Source organism: Besnoitia besnoiti, chromosome VIII (assembly GCF_002563875.1).
Source record: "Besnoitia besnoiti strain Bb-Ger1 chromosome VIII, whole genome shotgun sequence".
Classification (NCBI taxonomy): Eukaryota; Apicomplexa; class Conoidasida; order Eucoccidiorida; family Sarcocystidae; genus Besnoitia; species Besnoitia besnoiti.
Window position 1 is genome coordinate 2230632 of NC_042363.1, and position 26122 is coordinate 2256753.

General features: G+C 56.9%; 5 protein-coding genes across 5 annotated transcripts; 3 read left to right on the forward strand and 2 right to left on the reverse strand.

Annotated features, from left to right (window-relative positions):
• Positions 1-827: 827 nt before the first annotated feature.
• BESB_084350 (uncharacterized protein) lies at positions 828-3539 on the forward strand (the record flags this gene model as incomplete). The annotated part of the gene is made up of 4 exons (XM_029366785.1): positions 828-1287; positions 1581-1835; positions 2375-2773; positions 3016-3539. 4 exons carry the CDS (start codon positions 828-830, stop codon positions 3537-3539), a joined length of 1638 nt encoding a protein of 545 aa, XP_029217245.1.
• Positions 3540-4493: 954 nt separating this feature from the next.
• BESB_084360 (uncharacterized protein) lies at positions 4494-5838 on the reverse strand (the record flags this gene model as incomplete). The annotated part of the gene is made up of 3 exons (XM_029366786.1): positions 4494-4646; positions 4796-5202; positions 5613-5838. The coding sequence occupies 3 exons, from the start codon at positions 5836-5838 to the stop codon at positions 4494-4496; spliced, it is 786 nt and encodes a 261-aa protein (XP_029217246.1).
• Positions 5839-7785: 1947 nt separating this feature from the next.
• On the forward strand, positions 7786-14697 carry BESB_084370 (uncharacterized protein; the record flags this gene model as incomplete). The annotated part of the gene is made up of 7 exons (XM_029366787.1): positions 7786-7861; positions 8405-8499; positions 8699-10315; positions 10693-10881; positions 11427-11513; positions 11718-11885; positions 12034-14697. The coding sequence occupies 7 exons, from the start codon at positions 7786-7788 to the stop codon at positions 14695-14697; spliced, it is 4896 nt and encodes a 1631-aa protein (XP_029217247.1).
• A 1512-nt stretch (positions 14698-16209) lies between these two features.
• On the reverse strand, positions 16210-20265 carry BESB_084380 (uncharacterized protein; the record flags this gene model as incomplete). Its single annotated transcript, XM_029366788.1, has 3 exons — positions 16210-16933; positions 17256-18363; positions 18525-20265. The coding sequence occupies 3 exons, from the start codon at positions 20263-20265 to the stop codon at positions 16210-16212; spliced, it is 3573 nt and encodes a 1190-aa protein (XP_029217248.1).
• Positions 20266-21515: 1250 nt separating this feature from the next.
• Positions 21516-24731, forward strand: BESB_084390 (uncharacterized protein; the record flags this gene model as incomplete). The annotated part of the gene is made up of 7 exons (XM_029366789.1): positions 21516-21581; positions 21964-22212; positions 22621-22934; positions 23106-23213; positions 23769-24082; positions 24406-24467; positions 24711-24731. The coding sequence occupies 7 exons, from the start codon at positions 21516-21518 to the stop codon at positions 24729-24731; spliced, it is 1134 nt and encodes a 377-aa protein (XP_029217249.1).
• Between the last annotated feature and the right edge of the window lie 1391 nt (positions 24732-26122).

The following is a 26122-nucleotide window of genomic DNA, read 5'->3' on the forward strand; positions in this document are numbered from 1 at the left end:
AAACAAATCTGTTACGCCGCCATCGGCTGCAGCTGCTACATTGCTGGTGGCGAAATTATGACGCGGCGTTTTCTTAGCTTTTTCTGTGTTGGCTACCGATAGTCAAACGCTCTAATTGCTCTTGCCACGTCTGCACTCTCTCAACATCCGGCAGATCACTGCTTGTTCGGTTCTACACATGCCCGGGGCGAACACAACCTACCGGCCTATCCAATGAGACACACGCGTCTCTGTAAGCGGCGAGGCGCATAGCGGCCTCGGTCCCGAGCTTAGAGGGTGGTTTCGGAAAAAAATGTTCGCCTGTACTACGCGAGAGAGCGGTGTGCCCCCATATCAATAAACGACACAGATGATACACGGATCATCTTGCAGTGGGAATAGCGACGCTTCTGTCGAGGAGGAGGGCCACCGCTTGGTCGCGGAACAGCCGATCATTGCAGAAACAGCTCTTGGACCGCTCGGGCGGGATCTCACTAAGCGGAGGGTTTATCACGTAGTCTGTCACTGTCAAGTCCAGTTGCAAGTGAGCGATCGAGCTGAGAGGACAGTGGACACCCCTCTGCGTGATTTTCCGAATATCAGAGGACATTTTTCGCTTGGTGATTGCGTTTTATTTGTGCAATGTCCACCAGCAGTAGGCGACCAGAGATTTGATGGTTCCGATCTAGCGAATCCGGTACTTCGGTCTCCATCGTGGATGCGAAGTAGCGGCGCGTTCTGGTAGTGCAGCCAGGCAAACAGAGACTGCAACTTGTGGGTCTGGCATCGCTGCGTGCAACAGGGGATTTGCGGTGCGCCTCGACTGCTTATGCCGGTGCCCCGCCACAATGAGCGAGTTGGTGACGACTACCCATGGACCACGTGAACGGTTTTCGGTCCGATTCCTGTGCTTCCTTCTTTTCACATCAATTTGTCTGAGTGGCCAGGTCTTTGCGCATGCGGATTCCTTGGAAGTTTCTCTTTGTGATGGACAAGAGAAGGAGGGCTCGCCATGCGATCCGACAAATCAAGACGTGACCCCTCCTTCGTACATTGTGGTCTCTACCACAACCTCCGGTTTCCTGAGCAGAACCACTCTGCAGCCAACTGCTAGGGATGGATACCTTGAGGGCTTTGAAATTCCGAGGCCCGTTCTCGCGTTCCCTGACATAGCCATAGTTGAAGACCCCAAAGATGTTGCTAAGAAAGCAGGGCAACTGGAGGGGCTTCCCTCGGCGACCGTGGAGTATATCAAAGTATCAGACAGCCCCCGCATGGTCCTGACTCGCAAAGGACTGTGCCTGAAAGGTAGGTGGCTACATCGTTTTTTTCGCGGGTAGGGAAAACAACGGTGTGAGATAACTGTGCAGATATGCAAGCTTCTACTGCGTAAGCCCCTTGGCATCTCTCCGGGCGGACGAGTGACAGCTTAGTGCCTCGTGTTCCCTGTACTTTCTTCAGCTGGGGTACGCAGGAGGTGCGGCTGTTCTGGATGAAGGATTGTTGCTTTTCACAAAATGCCTACGTCGCAGCTCCTCTGGATTTGCAGCCCGGAAGAATTAATTTACCTCTTCTTTGCGTTGTCATGCTTGTTGCTGCAGAATTTGACAGCGCCTCCGTCCACGTAGAACAGATTCACGAATTCGCAGGCCGCCACCTTCTCACACTGGGTTTTCCGCGCGCACAGTCATTCGCTGGAAGCTCCGACACGGTGCAAAAACTGGTCGCTGAATCGATTACCGATGTGTCTATGGACCCTTCGGGGTGGGAGCGAAGAAGCGACGCCTACTTGGTTTGCCTTGACAAGTATCAATTCCCGAAGATGTGGCCCGAGAGAAAAGCTGTTAGTTTCCCGGGTCAGACCCCGCTTCGCGCGACGGAACAAGCTCATTGTTTGCCGGCAGAGTGCTCTTGCAGAGGGCATCCTGCCGGGCTCTGGGGATGATAATCTGATGAAGTCTCTTGGTGTGGCCTATTTCTTCTCTTTCTGCAACGCTTCCACTGCGGGGTATCACTTCCCGTATGCGCCACGGTGCTTCATTCACGCTTTTCCGAGAGGAACCTGCGCGTATGCGACGATAGACGCGCCTTTGGCCCACTAGGTGGACTGGGTGTCTTTACATGCGGAATAAACCGTTTGCAAAGACATCATCTAGGAAACCCGGGTCTGGCGAGCGCCCGTAGCTGTGTGACTTTCTTTCATATTTGAGACTCGTGGTCGACTTGTTCTTGAGAGATTTCCGCCGTATGTAACCTTACGTGTGTCGTCAAAGCGGTAGATACTCTCTCTCGTCTTTCCCGTGTTTGCTCCGATGGGAGCTGATTGGCGTACCCGTGGCGGCGCAGCCGCAACCTGTGACAAGAGTTGTGTTGTGCGGCCGGTGCGATTGTGCAGAATTCAAGGAAGGTTCTTGGAGAAAACGCGTCAAAGTCCTAGAGGTGGTTCCGTTTTCCGTGGCCGGAGAGAAGAGCACGCATTCGTATAATCTACTGCTGACGCTGTCAGTCACCGTACCATGGGTTGAAGAGACACACCGACGGTCTTCAGGATCTGTCTCTTATGCACATGGGGATGGACATGATGACTTCGACATGGAGATCTTCAAGCGAGAGGAGGATAACCTTCAGGTTGAGAAGTTCTTGTTCGAGATAAAGCTCGTTGTTAAAAAACCCTATCACTTCGCAGTCGCGGTTGGCCTGCTTCATGGAGCCGTCTGCATGCTTTCGAGAGAACGGGACGCTGAGCCAATTGACTTCAGCTGCCCGGTATTTGACAGACTATGGAAGCGACTGCGTAAGTTCCACGGACTTCCTGTAACACTCAACCCGCATCTCACCCTCCTCGCGTTCTGTGTCCTAGCCGGCTGTTTTTGTCACCCTCCCTGTTTCAACAACGCGACTAGCGCGCAAGGGTTGAAAATTTGAGTGTTCTCTGTGATGAAGTGTAATAAGGTATGTGGGGTGCCTGATTCGCTTCTGTAGAAGATAACAGTTGTATCTCACGTATCGTTGCGTGGTATGCTTGATGCGCTACAGAGACGCTCAGGGAACAGGAGACCAAAATCAAGAAGAGAGCCAAGGCTCATTCCATCCTAGCGTCGGCTGCTGCTGGGGCAGCAGCTCTCGGTATCTGGAGCATCATATGGGGCCTGACTCAGCCACGGAAGCTCCGAAAGAGGTTGGACAACACCCTTCCTCAGCTACTGGAATATCAGTTCAAACTGGCGCAGCAGACCGCTCTAAGCGATGTAAGCCTTATGGTGCGTCCTACCAACATGATGACCATGTGGAGCACGAGGCACCGCAACCCGAGGGCGGCAGCGGGAGGTATTGCTGAAGGCGTTGGATTCTGGACGTTTCTGTCAGGTCTCGTAGGAACCAGTGCTGCCATGGTCAATAAGGTCACAACAGTAGACGTAGAGGAGAAAGCAAACAAAAGAATCAAGGCCAGTCTTGGACAGCGATTGGCTGCTGCCGCTGCCTCGGCGGTCACACTGTTTCGGAAAGGAACTCCATCTGTCCTGAGAATTCTGTTTATAGTTTCTGACGATTTTCAATGAACATAAAAACGGTGCCGTTTTTTTGTAGTTTTCTTTACAAGGTGGGACTCAGAGCGGCTTTATGCTACCCAGTTCTACGGTTGGCCTGCGCCGGTAACGCCGGGCGATGCAGTGTAACAACCCCCGCAGTGGTCGGTCGTATCGTTGCCACTGGCACGACAATGAAGCATGCTTGACGTGGATACTCGAAGCCATGAGGCCATTCCATACCACGATGCTGTCCTTGACCTCGATATTACCATGACAACCGCAGGCCCCACTGAGCAAATTGGCATCACTGTTGGGTTGTGAATTCCGCCTGTTTACAGAATATCTGTGAGGGCAGAGTCCGTGTAGGAGCCTCTGGAGGGTATTTCTTCCTGTGTGAAGTAATGAGCTTCGCAAACGGTCCACGGGCGCGTGCGTCAGCGTGCTTCATGTGTCACAGTGTGCATACAGAGCAAGTACTCGATATACAGCTTCTACCTGCTGAAATGTGAGGGTACACGGGGTACTAGCTCCTTTTGTCAACTAGATATATGCGCACGTGCCTAAACTCGCTGAAAGGCGTGCCAACGTACACTATATATGTGTGGCCATTCCAGGAGACTCCTGTGCTCCATCGTGCAGCGAATTTTTTTCTAGAAAATATGCTCATGAATGAGCATCCTTATGCAGTTCAGTTGGAAACTATTTTTTACCTGGGACTCCCCGATTATACTGGAGATACATAAAAAAAGTTGCCATTTTCGCAACCGCAGCATTTGCTGAATACAGCCTTCTGCGTGGTCATGAACAATGAATGGCGCAACTGACCTGTACGAAGGAAGAAAATACCATGAGACATATATACCTGAGTAAGACAGACTGTGCTCCGATGACCCTGGCACACTATTGAAACAACCGGCAGCAATTTGCTTCCACAAAATCCTCTCCCCGGAAAGCTCAATATTCCCTTATCTGCCCCGCAGTACATCAGCAGAGAAACCGGCACCGACGGTTTTTCGGCAGCGATGGCGCGATCCAAGCCTCGTTCTCTTCTACTGCTGGAACTCCGTAAGGATATGACACCAAGTAGTTGCCCGGCACGTAGATCGGCGAGGGGCTTGTCGGCAACATTAAAGCGTTCTGCGAATCAGACAATAACAGCATGTTTGACACACTGAAAAAAAACTGTAATGGGCTGCAACCACTATGAGATCTCGCTTGTCCTAATGGACCCGACCAGAACCGCTGCATGCTGCATGTGAGCTCATCCCCTGGTACGCTGTGCTTACCGGATAAGGAAGATTCATCATTTTGTATTCGTTAAGCTCCTTCCAGTCATACATTGGGGGTTTGATCTCGCCAGTGAACAATGGCCGCTGGATCTCAACTCTGGCAAAGTCCATGCTCGGGTGATGTGGATTATAGACGAAACCACCTTTAGGCGCCAACGTATAAAATGGCGCCGGTCTACCTGCTAGTTCCCGCCTCAGTGGCTCGCACGCTTTTTGGCTGTACCCTGGAAGGCTGGTATGGAAAGGTGTTGCAACAGGAGGGCGCTTGTACGGCTGCACAGAGGGGTCTGTCAATGACTGCTCTCCCCATGTGCGCAAGTCTGCTCTGCTTTTGAAAAATCCGATCGGAGTGCCGAAGAGAGCTGACGTCAGCGACCGGATGAGCCCATCTTGTGCTTTGCCCTCTGCAGTACAAATCACAGAATTAAAAAACTGAGGGGGCTTCTTCCATAGCCGAGCCAACTCTCAGGGTGGAGGCTATAAGATGAGGGAACTTAACCCACGTCTACCCTGCAGCACACTCGAACCCATATTAAGCAGCGGTGCGACACACGTTGTAGTCATTTGCACAGAAACAGTGTATGCTACCTTGTCGCAGCAACAGATCCTACGTAATGCCAGCGCACCCATACTAGGTGTCCGTCCACGAGCACCTCGCGCGCCAGTTTACGGCGACGAGAGTCTGCCCGTTTCGGGTTGATGCGCCGCCTACAAAACATCACTCATTCGAGACCTACACACTGCCGCCTGCCCAAGAAGCCAAAAGTGGAGCTGCGAGACTTTCGCAAACCCAGCCGCGCTCAGCTTTCCTTACCAGCAGAGCTGTAGCCTTTTTTGAATTCTTGCGTTTTCGACGCATCTTTCATGCCATCGGCAAACCCTACTCCTTTCAGCGTATCTTTCCGGCACGTTCCCATGCCATGCTCCGGGGAGCCACACTTGTCACCTAGAGTCTCGCCTCCTTTCCGCGGAGTCGTAACCCCCGACTCCGGGCGGCTGCCCGTGGAACTCCGGGGAGAGCTCTTGCCAGACTGCGACATATTTACGGCACGCAAACTGGGAAACCAAATCCTTTTCTGCAAGGCGGGACTTTTCGAGCCTATGCTGCTCTTGCGTCGTGTCACAATGGGGAAGCAGCACGCCGTTGCGTCGCGAGCCGCGCCGCCTTGTGCCTCGTTGAGAATTGAGGGAGGACTGTACGCGGGAAAAATACCTGAACGTGGAGTAAAACCTGTGCAGTTGAAAAAGGGAAGTTAACCTCGGGGAAACTTTGAATGCACTCTCGCAAAGGGAAACCAAATTACAATGAATTCTGATGCTCGTTACAGCTGCCCGGTCGCCCGTGTGCCATCCAAGCGTCGCCTACGCGGGAGAGAAACCAACACAGCGCGTGGCAAGCTAGCTGTTCCTTGCTATCCGCGTCAGTGGCGCGGGGCTGCGACCGTGGGGGTGAGCTAGAGACGGCTCGCCGAGTGGGGGGGAGGCGAGGGCGAAACCGAGGACCCTCTTTGTGCATAGAAGGTACCATGCACAACTGGCGCGCTCTTCTGTCGCAGGCTATGCTCTGTGCCGTGCCTCTGCCTGATACCGTATCGCGCACGCGGGCGACGCCGTGTCGTTACACTTGTGTACCCCTGGCCACGGCGGACTACACGTGGCGGACAACCTATCTCATCACCTCACCTCGACAGCAATTTTATAGGTAAAACAACGCGTAGAATCGAAAATCGGACCGGAAAACTAAGGCCTAGTTATCCAAGGGTTACTTCGAGCGCCATACAGCAGGGCCCCGCGCGGGCAGCAGGACACAACAAGTTGCTCTTGCTCACCGCGCTGGTACTGCCGAACCTGGCAACCACGCAAGGTACCATGGGGAATATAAACCCGGAAAAGAGAACAGCTGCGTCTCCATCTTGCAGACGCCCCTTCTACCGCTGACACTACCCGCATTGATCCCGGAGACCGTTAAGACACCAATTTCCTCATCCAGCCCTGTCATTTGTATCGCTTCGCGAAAACTGTTACCCGGGGCGGCGAGGTTGAAGGCCCCGGAGACTAACTAAATAGGACACACTCGCAGCACCATATAAGGGCTGAAGGCAGAGTACTGATGAGAGGATGGAGAGGTGTTGACTTCGCCGCCGTCACAACCAGCCCCATTACGAGGAAAAAAAAAGCGACACTCTGAGCTGTTATCCTTCTTTTAAGGTGCTGGACGGATTTTTCGTCGAAACAAACATTACGCTGCCGTCTCGTGGTGCGGTCCTTTCGAGCTTGTGCAACTCCTCAGTCTCTCCCATACAGTGGCGGGAAGCTGAAATCGAAGCCGACGTGCTCGTAGATGTGAGTCACCTTTTCATATTGCCAACCTTGCCCAGAACGCCAAGCCAACGGAACACCACGAGGGTGGAAGGTGGGTGGGGGGCGGGGACACAGGGAACGGTACCCTCCACCCACGTACAGCTTGATTTGAGGACAACCGCATGTGCTGAGAATAAGCAGTACATGTCTTGAATTTTTCACCAGCATCTGACTTTTTACACATCGTAGCCCTTCTGTTACCTCTGACACTCTTCTATGCCCAGCAGGTTTCGAATGCGGCGGAGACGGTTCCTCCTGTGTCCGTGTAGGCCGTGCAATTTCCTGGAACACTCGGTCTCTTCGATGCAGTTGTGTGCGTTACCCGTCCGCTGTCCCAGCTGCCCGTGTGCCTGATTCTTCTGCCCTCGGGTGTGACAGTCGGGTTTCATTGTAGTTGCTAGTCGCACTGTTTGCTGTTGCAATCCCAAGGGCCTCTATCAGATAGTTTTCGGCACTCTTGCGCAGCTGTGTCATGCGGCGTTGCGTCCTTGGAAGTCCTGCACGACAGGTCAGCCACTGAGACAGCCGAATATCTCTGTGCACTTGCTTTTCGTTTCATTTGGTGCCTGCCATGTGTCTGGCGTTTTCCGTTGGATGAGAGCAATCGCATCCACTGGTTTCATGCGATGGCGGACTCTAAGCTCACGCCGCCGCTGGCGGCGGCAGTCGCGCAGCGGATGATTAACGTCGACCAGCTCTCCGGTAAGGAAGAAGACGTACAGCCGACTCTCTAGAGAGTCAGAATGACTCTGTTCACATGTTCAATTCCCGGTATGTATTCAAACACCACCTCGGAAAGGCTCGGGTGCACGCCTGCGACACCTTTCCTGCCGCCCCTTTCAGCTTCGTACAATGGTCGCTAGCGCCCTCGACGGGAAGCGGTTCTGAAGATAGCAGGCTTGGGTAGCACTCCGTCCATGACTGCAAACAGGTCACTACGCAGGTTTTCGAAACAATCAAACAGGGATTATACGTGCCCACCCCGCGACAATGTGCTCTATATGAAAAACGGATGTGCGACGTGCTTACTCCAGCCCGTTTTCCAGTGCCCGCATTCTTTTCCGCAGGCAAAAGCGTGTTGCTGAAACATAAAACCGAATGCGTATCTTCCTTTACGTACAAGGCTGGTAGAGGCAGGATAACGTCGTTTCCCTCGTGAGTACCGCTGGACTGGGCGGTCCCACGCAACGCAAGCTTCGCACTCCGCACAGACCTCGCAGAACTGATTGTTTGATTATTCCTCAGCTTTCCAAGATCTGGAATACGCGGCAGTGGCGAAGTTTCTCAAGGTCGGCGGCGACTCGCTTGCCCCCGCAGTCCGCGAAGTGAAGCTTCAAGAGGTACGGTAGAGGACGAGAAAGTCCAGGTCATAGGACTCCCGAGCGGTAGTGACTAATCCTCCTTCGTGGCGCAGTATTTCTGGGGATGAACGCTTTGTGTAGCGGCGCTCCGTTTTCTTTTTTTCGCATATGCTCGGTACCCGCTCGCTCCGTCGCGTTTTTGCAGTCCGCGCCCCCTTGTCTTCCTGCTTTTCTTCAGTTTTCAGGGAAAGACTTGCTGGGTCTGTCGCCCTCAGAATACGCTAGCCGCCTTGGACTGAAATCTTCTGCGCAGCGATGCTTGCTTCAGCAGCTCCTTGACAGCGTTCGGGGTTGGAATTCCTCAAAGGCCTCTCCTCCCTCCTCACGCGCCAATGGTTCTCTTGCTCCAGCGTCGAGTTCGACAGAAAGCGCACCGACGCGCACGTTGTCAAGCGGCCGGGGCTTTGGCTCAGCGCAGGACGCTCCTGCGAATTCCTCTTCTTTGCTCACGCAGAAACGACCACGTGTCGCCGGCCTCCGCCGCGGAGCCGCAAAAGTGTCTCCCTCCGAGTCTCCTCCACTCGGGTCTGCCGCTCCCTCCGCTGCGACGAGAGGCGGAAGGCACGAGACGAAGAGCGACGGAGAGGAAGGAACCCACTCGAGTGCGGCTGCAGACGGCGCCGAAAACCGCGGCCAGGGGGGGCGGAGCGAGGAGAAAGGAGCTCCCGCCGAGGCAGCTGCCGCCACTCGCAAACGAAAGGCTGCGGAGAACGGCAAAGACAGTGCGAGAGACCCTGTCGAAGAGGTGGAGACCGGATGCAAGAAGCGCACGTCAGCGAATGGGCAGACTGGCAGAGAGCCCCTCGACGCAGAGGCTGAGGCGGAGAACCTGCCTTTGGCGCGTCCGGACGACATCACTCAAAAAGCGAACGCCGCCAAGGTCCGAGCTGGAAAAGGCCTTTTGGAGCGACTGCAAGGGAGCAAGGGAGGTGCCACAGGGAAAAATGCAGTAGAAAAACGAATAATTTACGTGTGTGGAGAGCGGGCAAGACCTGCGAAGGCGACCAAAAGGTGCCTCACGGATGAGCAACCGGGAGCCACCCTCGCCCAGAACTCCGCACAGGGAGAAGGAGCGGCGGCTGAGGACCGAGCGCCGAAGAAAGACCAGCGAGGCAGAGCGATGGCTGGCAAGGAAGCCGCGAAGAAGGCAGAGAAGAAGAAGGAAGAGCAGACACCAGACGACGCGAAGAAGAAAGCACCTTTGAAGGCAACCGCGGTAACAGAGGTGGGAGAACCGAAGAGGTCGAACAATACTCAGTGCAAGGCGCGGGAGGGAGCGCCATGCCGGAAGGCCGCTACCGCGTCGATGTTGACCCCTAAACGTGGGGACGGACCCAGAGAACAAGAGAAGAATAGAAAACAAGGTGCCAAGGAGGCAGCGCCGCAAACCACAGACGCGAAGAAAGGCACGCGAGCTGCAAGCGCCTCGTCCTCTGCGAGTCCTCTGAAGAGGGAGCGGGAAGGTGACGAAGGCGCCCTCGCGCAGGAGAGAAAGAAAGGTAAAAAACAACCCGACGCGGCGACCGGAGCGGCGGACCGTGGAGCGACCACGCGTAGGCTGAGTGGCGGAGGGGAGACGAAGAAGGCCGCGGCGGTAGAGGAGGAAGACGCAGCGAAGGAGCCGAAGCAAAGCCGTTCCAGCAAACCACGAGAGAAGGAAGTCAGAAGAAAGCCTGGACCACGACGAAAGAGCATTTCAACTAAACGGGTCAGTCCGGCGACCATGGATGAACAGGTTAAACAGGCGGGTCACAGCTGCATTACTCAGAAGCAGGTTGTGCCGATTCGTTTTGCTGTGAGGGCCTGCCTGTCTTTCTCATCCGCAGCCTCTTGCTTTGTTGCGTACGACGTCGTTCGAACGATTGAACGCTGTCTGAAGTATATCTTGCCAGCATTTGCTGTGGATACCTGTCTCCAGGTTTTTCTTCGCGAGCCTCTGTTCTCTCTTTTGGCTCTCTTCTGTTCCTTCTAGCGAGAACGGCCCTGGTCATCATCAGCGACCGTTTCGATATCCGGTTGTCGACCTGTGAACGTGGTCTCCTGGTTCTTTTGGTGTGGTGCTTGACTTTCCGTCATCCCGTTGTCGCTTTCCCGTACCCCCTAAATGCTGTGCTTGCTTCACTCGACCTCTATTTTTTCTCACTCTCTCCCGGGCTTCTCGTTATGCTGCAGGAGGCTAGACAGGACGACAGAGAAAAGATTCTGTCGTGTAGTGGGCAGATCAAGAAAACTGGAGAGGAGGATCTCGCAGCTCTCTGTTGCCGCGTCTGCTGCACGCTCGCCGACGCCTCGCTGAGATTCGAGAGAAATCCCAAAGACCTCGAAGCTATCACGCATCTTATCGTGCCTCACGACCAAGAGGTGAGCTTTTGCTTTGAAAGAGTCTCATTCACTTAGAAAGGTTAGACCGCACAACGCTGCTGCGGTTCCGGCGTCGCTATAGAGTTTTCAAAACAGATCGCTCCCCGCGGCGCTCTCGCAGATTCCTCTCGTAGAAACAGATGAGCTTCCTACTCACAGATCTCGTGCTGCGGTCGTGGCTCGCGACGACAGATGTGCTTTCGCATCTCACCTTTCTTCAAACTCGCTTGGACACCATTCATCGACGCGCCCCTTTGCTGGCATGTATGGCGGTCGCGCACCAGCCTCCTCTCCTTGCTTGCCTGTCGGCCTTGACTCAGGCTTCGGCGTGTGAATTTCTTTCCTGTCTCGCTAGATTTCACATCCTTGGAGGCTCGCCCTGCCTACCCTAGGGTCTCTCTTGCCTTGCTTTCCTCGCGCGCGGCTGCCGGTGGATTCGACGCTTCTCAACTCTGTGCTTTTTGGCCTCTCGTTCACGTTTTTCAGCGAATGCGTTTTTACCTTCTTGCGTGTATTTTCCTGTCTGTCGTTACGTCGTTTCTCAGAGACCCACTCTGAAGGTGTTGTTTGTTCTCGCTACCGGTGGCCTGGTCCTGAACCCCCAGTTCGTGAAGACTGCCGACGAAAACGAGGTAGGCGCTTGGCTGCTGTGCCGAGGCTCGGATTGACTCACTCGCGCGGCTTGAGGGAGAATAGATTTGCGCCTCCGCTCTTCATCGCTGTCTGTCCCTCCTCCGCACTTGCATGCGCCTTTACGATTGATGCTTTTTACATGAGCTCGCCTCCTTTCGAATACGATTTTGGGCGGTTTTTGCGTTCTCGTGACCTCTCGACAGAAGTGGCCTCGCGCCACGCCCCGATTCGAGATCTATCACTTCCCCACGCTCCTCCACCGGAAGGCCGTTGCGCCTCCTCTCAAAGGCAAACGCGTGGCTGTTGCGGGGACCTTCCAGCGTGCAAACGCGGCGAAGGGCGGCATGACCAAGGCGCTTCTCTGCAGACTGGTGAGCGAGTCCCTCCGTGCCGCTTGCAGCGCCGAGCTTTAGAGGTCGTCCCGCTCTGCAAAAGTCTCACGCGTAAGGGCGATAGGCGTTGTTTTATCCATTTTTCGAGTAAGGCACCTGCCAGTCGGTGTCGCTGCGTTGTCTTCAGATCGAGCTGAGTGGGGGCGTCCTGCTGGAGCCGACGGACCGCGTGCCCAGCAGCCCGGAGTTCCTCGTCTGTCCTGAGGACTTCCGCGCGACGCCTTCGGAGAAGAAGGAGAAAGTCAAACCTGGAAGTGGAGACGAGGCGGGCGAGGACGATTCTTCTCTCGCCCGCGTGGACGTCGTGACGGTTCAGTGGGTCGTGGAAAGCATTCGCACGTGGCAGACCGAGCCCCGCGATCTCCACACCCATCCGCACGCAGACGCGATTCGCCGCGTCTTTGGCTTCTCGCCAGTCCCGCCCGTCGATGTCAAGGGCGAGCAGGACGCGCTGAAGCAAGAGAAAGGAGAGGCGGACAAGGCCCCAGCCGCGAAAGCGAGCCGAGACGTTCAGGACGGAGAGAGGAACTTGGGAGCCTCTCTTGCCACGGCAGCGAAAGTGAAGAATTCGGCGCAGAGGAGGAACAAGAAAGAAGGCGACCTCGGGAAGGAGGAAGCGTCGAACAAGGCGACGATGGAGAAGACCCAGGGCTCGGCGCCATTTGCCGAGACGCCCAACAGAGCGAGTGGGGGTGCTGCTGGGGAGAGACAGCAGAAAGGAGGAAGCAAGAAGAAGGTGGAGGCGACAGAGACAGCGACCACGGCCGCACCGAAGGGAACGGCAGGCCGAGCGCGGCACGGAAAAGCGAAAAATGTAGGCGAAGATGGAGAGCAGGAGCGAGAGGCGGACGCCCCTCGTGAAACGAAACAGGGGAGGAGCGCGAAACACAGCCAGGCCCCAAAAGCTGCTCCAGCAGAGCAGAAAGAAGTACAAAGCCGGCCGCCGTCGCGTGCCCTCTCTCGCAAGACTGCTTTGGTATCGTTTAACGCTGACAAGAAGAGAGAGACCAACGAGAGGAAAACGAAGGGAAACGGCGACAAGGCAGCGAAGCCAGGGGAACAGGACGGGCTAAAACCCTCCTCAAGCAAAAAGGAAAAGGAAGACGCAACGCGCGATGAAAGTGGCGAGGCACTTTCGGAAAGAGCGAAACAGACCGTGAGTGGGGGTCGAAAGACTGCAGGCACTGTGCGAACAGCACAGGAGAAAACAGCAGCTGAAGCTTCTACCGCGAGCAGAGAGGGCAAACGCACAACAAAAAAGACGCTGCCGCATCAAAGTGGCGAGGCGGGTATCCAAGAAAGAAAACCAGACAATGAAGAAGATGTCTCCATGGATGACGATGAGGGAGAATTCGACGACGATGAAAGCGAAGAGGGCGACTCTGGGGACGAAGAGTTCGCAGACAGCGGAAGCGAGGAGGATGAAGAAAAAAGCAGCGAAGAGTCAGTTGCGGACAGTGAAGAAGATGCCGGCGAAGAAAGCGAAAGCGAGGAAGCCCACCGCACGAAGGACGTGAGTAGGGCTGCCGCAGGCGTAGGACGGAAGGAGGCAAGAGCGAAGGAGAGACCAGCGAAGGCCAAGAGAAGGGCGCCTGCGGAAAAAGACGATCGGAGTGCCTCGGGTGCGGGGTCGCAGGCCTCGGGTTCCTCCGCGAAGAAGCCGCGCGGGCGCCCCCAAACAGCTCCCTCAGCCCACCAGGCGAAACATGAAACAGAGGCAGACTCGACCGAGCTAGAAGACGCCGAACAGAAGAGGGAGGACAGCGAGCGCCTCGTCGGGGTGGCATTTTCTCAGGAAAAACAGAGCCACCCGGTAGAAGAAGACCACATGCTTCAGAGCGACGCGGCGTCAGCACGGAAGCAAGAAAGGGAACACGAGGCAACACGTGAGGCAGAGCAAGAGGGAAGCGAAGGAGACGAAATGGAAGATCAAACCAACACGACTCCGTCCTCCAGATACGCCGCCGAGAAGGGAGACGTGCGAGCTAACAACGCGGAGGGAGCTCAAGAGACACAACCGAAGCACCGTAGCACACAACTGGAGTCAGGCGAGAACGAAACAGCGGAGCCACGCGCAGCACATGCAGCGGAAGAAGAAAGAGGGCAAGAAAGATTAAGTGCTGACGGCAGAGCCAGCCAAAGTGGAGGATCTCCGCGCGGAGAAGACGCAGGACACTCACCATGTCACTCAGAAAATAGAGGGAACGAGAAGGGACCCGGCGAGGAAAACGATACGGAGACAGCGGAACAGAAAGAATGGCTATTCGAGGACGATAAAGACCACGTGTTCATGGAGGAGCACGGCAGCGACGGAAGCGACGAGTTCGATCTCGGGCCGTCGCAACTTGCGCATTTCCATCTTCCCGACTTCGGCAGCGACGACGAGAGTGACGGAGAGGACGACGAAGAGGAGTGGAAAGATGAAGAAAAGGAAGGAACTGCCGAGGCCGAGGAAGAGGAAGAACCAGGTGTAGAGGACGCCGAAGTGGACGTGCATCGCGTATCCCGTGAAGAGCAAAACGAGGAAGTTGCAACGAACCTGAACGAAGACGACAGGGAAGACGAGGAGACGGAGGCTTGCCCCCCTCCCTCGCCTCGAGGCTCCGAGGCCTGCGGCACGTCTGCGCGTCCCTTCTGCGAATCGGCAGCGACCGGAGGCAGCCGAGCTCACGAAGGCTTTGACCTTTCCCTGCCCACACAAAACAGCCAGAGGGACAGGGAGCTCACTAACGTGCAGTTCTGGACTCATGCCTCGCAGGATAACGACGACCCAGAGAGGCTCCATCTCTGATGTAGAAGGCACCACGTGAGAGGACGTCGAAATCTCTCGCGTCACCGCGCTTTCCCTGGAATCAGATCCCGTCGCTGTGCGGTCGGCTGCGCGTCTCGTGTGAGCCGTGAGACGGTCTCGCGTCTAAATGGGGAAGAGCCTCTTGTGGAAGAACCGCTCGATGGACTTCCACGCGCTGCAAGTCGTGAGCGCGGCTTTCGATTCGGGGTTTCAGCGGGACTGTGTAGGAAGCGTGCGGTGCCGTGGACGCACACAGACCGTGTATCCTTCCTCCGCGTTTTTTTCAATCTTGCACGTGGGAATTGCCTAAGATGACTATCCAGTTGCGACCCTCAAACATGCCCTGCTTTTTGCAGACCGAGTGGGGTGGTTGTAGGGAATCTTCCCTGGATAGATTCTTGTGCAGACGACGGATGTGTTCGCGTGAAAAAACGCTCGCGTAAACATCCGAAAACACCCCTGCCGATGCCGCGAGCTTGACTCGACTGTGGGAGAAACTTTCTGAAGCCCTGTCAAAGTTATTGTCGGGACAAAGTCGGTTGAACAGTCACATTTTTTCGAATCGAGGAGACGGCGTCCAGTTTCTGTCGCACACGCACCTTGCAGCCGCCGCGGCCGTGCTGCAGATGATTGCTGCCCTCCCCTCGCTTCGCCTCAACAAGCGAACGCAGTAAGCTCTGCGCTTGCACTGCGAAGACAGAGTGCCTCCTGGAACAGATGCCCTTCCGCCAGTATGGCGGAAGGGCACGCGCTCTCCCATCGCTTCCAGCGGAAGAGTGAGCCATGTTTAACTTTTCTGGTTAACACATTCTGCGAAGGCGTTGAGAGCCCCAAAGATTGATACAGGTTTGCGGTTTCGTGTCGCGGTTGCAGCGCGTTCCTTTCTGTTTCAGCACCGCGCTGTAGAGCGATCTGCGTCACACTCTGTGCACTACAATATTCAGACGTACGAGAGAAAAACCTGCCTGAATGAAAAAAAGGTGAAATACTGATTTACCTCCTCACATTCTACCCTCTAAAGAGGCTCCACGCGTTGTATACGCAGACTCTCTCGCGCAAAAAGATACATCTCTCTACATGCATATATATATGCACAGATGCGATGTGGCAGTTCAGCACCCGTTCACACACGTGGCGCACGCGGATGCCTTGTAGCCCCTAGCGGTTTCCGCGCAGAGGCACTTCAGTGAACGCACAGACAGCCTTCGGTTTCGAGCGAGAAATTCTGAGCGAGTCAAAAGAAAATGCAAAAGCCGCCCTCGCGGCCGGACGCGCGCCGCGCCAGCTTGATAGGCGCTCTTGAAACGAAAGACTTCCTCCCAAACGCAGAGACCTGCGCAGCGTAGCCCGCCCCGAATAGGCAGACACACAGCTGCAGCGGAGCCAGCCGCTGCACATACTCCCACACTCAAACAGTCGGCCCACTACGACATCGGGCTGCTTGCAGTGGTGTCTGAATAACATGCTTTGAGCCTCGTTTGGCTTCTTCGGAAGTGACTGTTTTGCCTAGTCTCAAAACACCTTGAGCTTTTTCTCTTTTCCTTTATCGCTGATGAGCTTTACCAGCACATTTTCTTCTTCCTTCATGCGCCTGAGTTGGTTTTCTTTCGCGGCGGCGATGCCTCCGTAGTACCCCGCGAAGGACTCTAGCCCGCCTCGAACTTTGCCGCCTTCTACGTGTCTTCTTTGGTTCGCCGTTGCAGCTCCAATTTCCTTGTGTAAGGCCTTCTGTCTCTGCTGGAGGTCGAAGAGCTGCTTGCGAAGCGCCTTCTCTCCGAGGCTCTTGTTCCTTCTCAGTTCCTGCAGCCTCCGCTGATGCTCTGCTTCCTCTTCTCTGCGGCGTCTCTCCTCGAGCTCCACCGGCGCCAAAGTTCTCTCCACGCACTCCTCCTCTTCGGCGTCAGCCCCGCCCCTCGACGTCGCCTGCCGTCCCCTGCGGTCTTTCTTGTTGTTTGCCTGGCGGCCGCCTCCCGCTTCGCTGCTGACGACGCTTGCGAATCCACTCGAGTAAATGCGGTTGATCAGCCCAAACGCGCCTTCGTTCGCCGCCGCTTCCGCGCGCGCCGCGGCTCGCGCTGCAGAGGGGTCACAGAACGAAGGGAGCAGCGCGCCTTCCGCGTACTGCCAAGAACCTGCCTCAGAAGCCCCGTCTTCTCCGCGCGCGCCGCGCTTCTTGCGACAGCGCGCCGCCGCAGGATCGCTGATGTAATCCAGCGAGAGGCGCGGAGGCAGCACTCTGCGAACACACGCACGCACACGAAAGGACACGACCGCGGGGACTGCAAAGATAGAAGATTGCAGGCCGAACTGAGCCCTGGATGTGGAAACAATTCCGCGAGTTTGCGTACGTAGCTCTCCAGCTGGGGCCCCCCTCGTCGAGCCCTCCCTCCCTTAAACCCCTGGCCCCGGCCGTTCCCGCCACCGGCAGCGAAACAGCTCTGCGCCGGCTCCCTCAGCCTGTGTGCGACTAAAAACGCACGCCTCGGAGCGAGAGAAAGACACACTTCTTCAACGTGGCGTCGGCGTCTGGCAAACACAGACACGTCCGCGCCACTCACCTGAAACCGAGAGGGTTCAGCAGCGGCGGCAAAGAAACAAGCGGCTCGTCCCCTGCTAGGCCTGCACCGACAACAGCCCCTGCGTCGTCTTCTCGCGGGCGGCCGCCGGTCTCCCACTCGCACCCCAACTCGCCAGCGGGCGACGACGCGCAAGTTGTTTCGGCGCGACGCTGGCCTTCCTCCGCGTTGGCTTTCTTCTCCCGCTCGCTCTGTTGAGACATTTGCAAGCGTTGAGTGCGGCCTAGGCACTCCCCCGGCCGATATCCCCAACGGCGCATGAGGCGCAGACCGACGCCGCTGGTGTAAAGCATCCAGCAGCCGAAATGAGAGCTGCTGCTCAAAGGACACGCCTCCGCAGATGGCGAGGCGCGAGAGGCAGAAGCACTTTTCCCGCCCTTCTTCGAAGAGGAAAAGGCCGCGGCAAACCGAGCGCGGAGGTCGCGTGCCTCGACTCCCAGCATGAACTCGAGACGACGGAGCTTGCGCCACCTTTCACCTATTTCGTCGTCTTCACTAGAGAAAGAGCACTCCTCTTCCTCCTCCTCCCCTGAGCTAGAACTGTCAACGGTGAGGACGTCACTATCGCAACCAGCGTCTCCGCCCTCTCCTTTTCTGTCCCTGAGTTTCCCTCCGCTCGTTTCGGCCTCCGTTAGCGCTCGGATGGCGTCGTCTGCGTCGTCTCTCACTTCTGTTTCCTGGGATCGTCTTCCGCCGCCGCGGCCGCCCTGCGCCGCCACGCGCGGGCAGATGCGGCTCGCGCGACAGAGCAGTCTCTGTCTCCGCCCGGCGCTCTCCGGCGCGTCTCCTTCCTCCAAAACTACGCGTCCATACACGGACCATTGGCCTCTTCCTCCCTCCGGGGCGGCCTGTTTTTCGCCTGCGCGCTCATCGGCATCCCTCCGTCGCCTCTTCCGGAGCGCTTGCAGCAGTTGGGCTTTGCGCCACGTGCTGCAGCCCTCGGGGCGGACGAAAACGGCCTGTCCTCTAACGAAAGGCGAGTGCCCGCTTGGACCTTCAGCGTCCTGCAACGCGGGGCTGCCTCCTCCCTCCGCGGCCCGTGCGCCGGCAGCTTCAGGAGACGCTGCCTCGCCCCCCCCCCAGACGCGCGCTGAAGCATCTTCCGCAGCGAGAGCTCAGAATCCCAACTGACCAGACAGACGTCGCAAGCCGGAACCCACATCCCGTGAGAGTAGTGACATCTCCAACTGAATGGGCAGCCCTTCGCCTCGACTTCGGTCGCGCTCGCCACGAAGGGCGAGCCTGGCGCACCGCCCCGCGCGCCCGCTTCTTCTTCCGCCGCGCCGCCTCGATGCTGCGCGCGGCCGCTCGTTTCCTCGTCCTCCGCTGCAAGCCGCGGGGGCGCAGACACTTTGGCGCTCGCGGCGCTGCTTGCCAGGCGCGCAGCGACCACGTGGGCGTTCCCTAAAACCACGAAACCTGCCTCGCGCGCCACCTGAGCAGCCACGGCCGCTTCGGCAGGCTCGCGCGCCTCCCTGGCCAAGGCGCCTGGAGCTGGGCCTTCTCGCGGCGCGCCTGCGGCCTCCTTGCCAGCCGCCGTAGCCAAGCCGCGGACGAACGACGACAGGCAAGACGCGTGGGGATCAAGGAACTCGACGAGGTGCTGACAGGGGACTTCCTGAGGAGACAGAGGGCACTGCAGCGTCACCAGAGCCCAATACCGCGAAGACGCCGACGCCTCAGGGGCCGGTGCCGAAGACTCGCCTGAAGACGCCGCAGCCGAAGAGCAATAGAGCTGCAACGGCGGCTGCTGGGCAAAAGAGGACGACGCACTCGTATGGGAAGAAGCGGCCGCCGAGGCGCCTCGGGGCGCAGAGGGAAGGAGACGCTCGCGCTGCTGGTGGCGCAACTTGGCACAGACCGCCACTGGGCGAAGGAAATCGAAAACAGACGTTTCTTGCTCGTGCTCAAGAGGAGACATGAGGCCGGGGGAGGAAGCAGAGGCCGAAGAGGCGGAAGATGCAGAAGAGGCTGAAGAGAGCGATCCTGACGGCTGAGAGGCATCCGGGGTCAGCGGGGGAAACGTAGAGGGCTGCCGCGCAGAGGGGCACTGAAGCAGCCCGCGAACGACTCCGACTCGCCACTCCACGTTCCCCCCAAAGTGAACAATCGGGAAGATGCACCGACACCCTTCCGGCTTGCGTGCCCTCGTCGCCTTCGCGTCCTTCTCTGCGGCCTCCTCCGCGTCGTCGTCGCTGTCGGAAAGAGACATTGCAGAGGAAGTGTCGCTGTCGTGAATCTGGACGATGGCGCTTCCTGGCTTGCCTCGTGGGAGGCGGCCACCGGCGCCGCCTCCAGCTTCTTCGACAGACAGTTCGGGCGCGGCTCGCCTCACTGGCGCTGCAACAATGGTGCCGACGCACACAGGCTGCCGGAGCCGCAGGAGACAGCCATCCTCTGTGGCGCGCGCGCCTGCGTCTCCGCTGGTCCTCTCGTCCGTGGGCGCCGCGTCTGAATTGGAGCCCGGCGCTAGAGGTCCCTCGAGTTCGAGGAGGAGCCTCGCCCGCTTGATTTCGAGCAGCGTTTGCTTCGTCAACTCAAGCGCCGCCGCCAGCTCCTCTTCGGCCGCTTCAATAGAGGCGAGCGAGCCCTTTATCTCCTCACGAAGCGCCTGCGCCTCGTCTGCGGCCGCCTGAGCCGCCACCAGGGCCTCCACCGCGACGTCGGAGTCACCTGGAGAAGCCAGCGCCGACGTCGCCGCTGCAGTTCCAGAGGTTTGAGCCCACGTGTCTTCCTGAGTCGCTAAGACCTCGCGCAAGCTCTCTTTCTGCGACTGCAGCGCCGCGAGCTCCTCCGCCAGCCGCTGGAGCGAGGCCTGCGTCTGCGCCTCTTGGTCGCAGAGATGCGCCAGCGAGGGAGCTCCGCCGCCGGCAGATGCAGCCGCGGCGGGATTTGTAGGCCATTCGCCAGGCTCGACCCCGAAGGAAGCTCGTTCCTCCGGCTGAGCAGATGAAGAGACACGACGAGAGAGACAGGAGGGGGCGAAATCCATCTTTGTCCTCAACGACGCTATACCGATACGAGGCAGAAATCACGCCAGGAGCATGGGCATCCAGCGTACCATTGTCCTCTCGCCTGCTCGGCCTCTCTTCCCGTCTCGCTTCACACCCAGTTGCCGGCTTTTTTGCCCGCGCGCCTCGTTTTTTCTGTCGCGTCGGCTCTCCTCTTCGGCGTCCGCGGCTCGCCTCGTGGAGACGACATTCCTCTGATGTTCCGGGCCGCTCCCTCTGCTACTCACATACGCGAAAAGAGAAGGAAAGGGAAGACAGAAGAGACAGAAGAGCGAGGCGACGAAGAAGAGTAAGGAAAGAAAGGAGAAAACGACCAGGCGCAGGCAACGGCAAACGGGGTAGACACACCATAGAGACAGACAGCGTCGGAACTGGAAGCGAGGACCACGGACATACATTCGGTTAGTGAATGTCCAAGTTCAGCAGAACTGTTTTCGATTCAGAATACAAGCACACAACGGAAAACGCGCGCGAGTCACTCGGTCCTTAGCTTATCATGGATCGAAGAACGCGCGGGCGACTTTGCGCAAGCGCTCATGCATGTGACGACGAGGGGAACGAGAAGTCTAAAAACCGCGGTGTTTCCGCTTTCTCGTCACATTCCACACTTCCCTCTCTTCTGTATGTCTTTTCTCTCTTGGGCGTGAGCTGCCTCGTGTCTCTCCCTTCTTCCAGCTCGCTCCTTCGGCGCCCCTCTCTGTCGCCCTCGACTTCGCCCCCGATTCTCATCAGTTTCTTGCGTATTTGATCTTGTGACCCGGCTGGTCCACAGCTGACAGGCGAGTGCCGGAATAAAGGAATTTGAGATCGATTAGTACAATTTTTTTGAGCAGGTCCCGCTCCCCGTTTTCCCGTCCTGTCTCTCTGTCGAAGCTTTCTCCCCTTGGCTCGGCGCCGCCGCCAGCTTTTCCCCCGCCAGCGGAAATCTGCAGAGCTGCCGCGTGACAGAAGGCTCTCATATTTCTGATAGGCGACGCACCGCCCATCCCCAGCCCTTGTGCCTAAGGCCCTTAAAACCGACTTTCTACCAACACGCCAACTGGATCACCCACAGACGTCGAGTCATATCTCCATACATGTGTGGCGCGATCTACTGATGCTCTTTTGTAGTCGTCACGCTCGTGGCGGTGTGCGCGGACGTGTCTCTCTCTGGCACATGCCTTATTAGGTGGATATTTGATTGCTGCTCGTTGGCCTGCATGGGTAAACGCGCTTCAGCCCCACTGGAAAGATGAAGCTCGAGTCTTTTCGTCGGCTGCGGATCCCCGCGCAGAAGGACTCGCCCTTCTGCTGGGAGGTGAGCAGAGTTGGAAAAGCATATGGGGCGTGTGAGAGCCTCCACCATATAACGGCTGCGTCCGCCACGGGAAAGCGACACAACGCTTCAAACTTTAGACCTCAACTCCAGAGGGAACAGTGAGGCGTGATCGTCGGACGTTGCCGGCTGTGCGAAGCCACACAAACACAAGACCGACCTGCTCATAGGCTAGTCATGACCCCCCCCGCCTCCCCCGCCCCCGGTCCGATATGTATATTCTTATCGATACGTGCTCCATGTGCAGCCCTAGGCGTGAAAAATTTCAACAGCCCCGCGACAACCCCGTGCCGCAGTTCCTTTTTCGATGCGAGTTTGATCCACTGAGCGCGCAGTCGGTGTGCGTGTCTGTGTCACTCTGCAGGTGTTGGTCAAGCAGGATGGGTTCTTTCCCACGAAATCTGCTCTCGACGCGGACGCAGAGACTGCGCAGCTCGAGGGAGGAGTGGACCGCGAGAAGTCCCGGCGCACGCTGTTTGTGACTTCCGTTCCGCCGCTTCTTTCTGTGGCGAAGCTCTCTCGAGTGTTTGAAGAGGCATTCGGGGAAATCGAAGACGTGAAGGAGAAGGTCGTCGTGCAGAGAGGCGCGGAGGAACGTCTCCGCAAACGCAAGGTCCGCCAAAGCCGTGCGCGGTGGCCGTCGAGCAGGGAGGAGAGACCGCATGCAGGGCGCCTCGGGGGGGCGGGGGGAAGAGGGGGGTGTCGCAACTGCAGGCGACGACGCTTGGACAGGCGACAGGCCGGAAGCAGCGGACGGGACAGGGGGGAAGTACGAGAAGGGATGAGCAGATCCGAGCACGAGAACGGAATCCGCCGGAGACTCCTCCTGGCAGCACAAGAAGAGGACGGCGGTGGGCAGCCGTCTAGGGGCGGAGAAGCACTGCTGGAACCGGGAGACGTGGGTCTGTCGCTGATATAAATATGTCTACTTAGAGAAAGAGGAGATGGAAATGGAGGATGCAAGTCGGGCGAGGAGACACGCGCGCCAGGATTGTGTGCCTCTTCCTTGTTGTGCACGCAGGCATCGGGCTACGGTGTCTCGTCTTCAACCCTGCAGCCGTCGTGCTCCGCCATTCGTCTTCTTCACTTCGTCTTCCGCTCGGCTCTCTCTGTGTCTTCGCTTCTTTCTTCTGCACTTCCTGTCGGTGGCGGACAGCCCAACGGCCCCCAGAGCAAGCACACCCCAGACAAGGCTGAGGACGGCCGAGGACCAAGGGAGGCTTTAGCATCTGATGCGAAAGCAGTCGATGGCAGTCTTCGCCTAAAGACTGACGGCGCCGCCGGCTGGCTCCAGGAAGCCGCGGCCTTCGCTAGAACCCCAGACGAGCTCCAGCGGTACGTCTACCCCTCTGTGCCGGTTTGTTTGTATGTGCATGCTTGCCTTATTTTGCCTGCATGGCGTTCGCTAAGCTCTTCGCATTCCCCGCGACCGGTCAAGGCGTAGAGCCGTTCTTCGAGGGCAAGATGAACTGAATTTAGACATCCTGTGTCCTGCATTCGGTTCAGGGAGGTCGACGAGTTCATGGAGAACCACGATTTGAAGAAGGAGATAGAGAGACAACGCCTCAAGCAGCAGCAAGTGACAGACGAGGACGGCTTCACTCTGGTCGTTGGGTAGGCGGCGTTTTGAAATTTCTCCTTTCCTCTTTCCTCCCGCGCCTCGCCTTCGAGGAATAGCTTAATTCTGTATCATAAATTCCAGTAGACTCACGTCCTTGTCGTTCATATAAATCCATTGATGCTGGTCAAATTCCTTTTCCTCTTTCGTGTTCTGTTGTTTTTCGGACGAGGCTGAATCTAAGCGAGCGTGACGCCTTAGTGTTAGCGGTCTACGCCGTCGTTTCCTTGACTTCGTGTGCCTCTCGTTTCATTTCTCTTCGCGCGGATGCCCTCTTTCGTCTTTCTCTTTTCCAGCGTATCCGGATTTTTTTGGCACCGTTGGAGAGGCTCGTGGATCCTTCCGTTTTGGCCGTGTCTCCGCGGGGGGCTCGACTTGGCTCCAGCACGATCTCCACGTTTCAGTGCTCGCCTCGGCTGTGCCTCTCCAAGGAGACTTTTGTTTGTCTTTTTCTGCTCTGGGTGTCCACTAGCGGTGACCCGCTTTTCTCCGTGTTGCTTCTTACTTTTCTTTCTTTTTTTTTTTGGCTGCCTGTCGTGTGCTCTCGTCAGGTCCTCCGCGACCGCCGCTGACGGCACGACCTTCAAGGCGATTCGCCGATCGGAGGCTGGCGGCTCTCCGCTGGGCGTCGCAGTCGCTGGCAGCCGCGGCTTCGCTGGGAGAGCGGGCGCGAGGCGGGGGGCGCCGGACGACGGCGAAGAAGGAGCTGTCAATCTTTTTGTTCAGCAGAACGCTGCTGCGTGCGGAGTTAGCAGTCTGGACGAAGCACGAGGCGGCACCGGCGGACGTAGGAGAAAGAAGAAGAGAAAAGGCGGCATCGAAGAGGACTTCTACCGATTTCAGAGACGCGAAAAAAGACGAAAAGGTATGCGGAGGGGAAGACGGGTTTTCTTGCCGCGTGTCGCTGGTTGCTGATTGTTTTTTCGCTTATCTTCTCAAGCGGATAAATACGCACGACATGACATTCGTTTCTGCTTTCATCTTGGACCGTGGGGATGCTCCGTTGGTTGTCACATTTCCCTTCAAGTCTGAAGAGATTCTGATCCCTGTTGACTTTCGTATTACGCTGTATCGTGCGCCTCCCGTGCTCTACGAGCGTAGTCATTAATTGTGCTTTTTGATAAGTTTTTCCGTCGGCAATCCCTTGCGGTGTGTACTTCTGCGTTCTCTTCCTTGCAATTTATGCAGAATTTCTCGACGTGCAGCGCTCCTTGGCAGCAGACGAAAAACGCGTGGAGGCGATGGAGAAGGTGAGTGATGCGTGTGGAAGGAGTCCTTGGTCCCACGCCACGCTTACCCGCTTAAAAGCCGTTCGGAAGAAGCAACTTTCCGTTTTCTGTCTCTTGCCGTAGAGCCATTTTTTACGCGCACGTCTCTCGTCTTGTTCTGTGTGACATTCGGAAGGAAGCACCAAATGATAGAGGCACACCGTGCTGCGCTCATTTTTCTTATGAGCGTTCATGAGTGTGCGCTGTGCCTCTGTCCTTATTCAGGCGAACAAGTTCTCTCTTTGACCAGATACGGCACCGCGCAGGAGGATCTCCTCAGAGGGCAGGCTACCGCATCTACGGTTATGCTCCAACTTCTGTCGTCTCGTGTTTCTGCCTTGCTTCTCTGGTTTGCCTCTCTGCTTCTTTCAGACTTCTAATACTACGTAATCAGCAGCACTCTCGCAAGTCGGTCTGCAAGCTGATGCCGTCATCATCTTGACTGTGGAATTGCTTGGTGTATCTTTCGGATTGCTCCTCGTCGGCTCCTCTGCGTGTCTACTGCTGTCGTGCCGTTCTGCGATTCACTGGCGTGAGTCCGAGACATCCAGACTCATGACCGCACAGTTTTCCCTTCCTTGTGTGCGGAAAACACCCTGAAACTGCCGTCTTGACTGAATGCCGAGGCCGGTTGCCTCCGCGACCAAGCGTGGTGGCAGCGGAGAGGGCGTGGGGAACCAAGTTGTACGCTGCCACTATCGGAGGGAATATGTGCGTACGCATGCATAGAGCACTAACTCCCGCGCTGTGATGGATCGCGTCTAGGTGTGGCGTTACACGCTCTGACAGCTTCACACTGCTAACCCTGCCTGCTAGGACAGGCTGAGTGAGTCTGTTCTCCGTGGGCAACGGAATAGTTTAGAAAGGCCATCGGCAATGTACTAGAAGAGTTTTGAAGGAATACACGATCATTATATGATGTAGAGGTTGGAATGTAGTGCGGGCGAATATCCACGTGATTTAATGTGCGGAACGGGTCAATGTACACCCAGACGCAGTCCCAGGGGCGCGGAACTAGGTGCTAGCTCTTGAGCGCGTTACGCGGTGTTCTTTGTGTTCTTCGCCGAAAGGACAGAGGCTAGGGCCACGGAAGCAGTCTTTGCTATGCTGCGATAAGGCGGAGCAACGTTAAACTCGGTTTCTGAAATCGAGTCTCTGAAGCAGGTTGACGCGCAGCAATTAGGGTAGCGCTTTGTACGCCCTGCCAATAGCTCCCTGCACACACGAATCTGTCGAGACGAAAAGATGCGCCGGGCGCTCTCGGGGTCGCTCGTGTGAGTTTTAATAGATTCGACGTGATCTGCGGCAAATCAGCACGCGACCACCGCAGAAGCTGGTGCCACAGGTTCCTCGTATGCACCATCGATCCCAGCCGGTACTTCTCCGCCACCCGGTTGAAAACAATGTTCTTAGAGAAAATATGTTCGACCATACGTTGCCAACCGAGAAAGACAACCGAAACTTGTCTCCACAGACAGATGCATTACGCACACAAGTTGCAACGGGGAGCGCACAACGCGCCCGTTGCCCGGGCAACGAGAAAAGCGCCGAGTTGCTTCAGGAAGCATCTGAACGGCAAGCCATTGCGATGGGTAAAAGACGTAAACGAAAGCCTCCGGACCGCTCGCAAGAGTGGA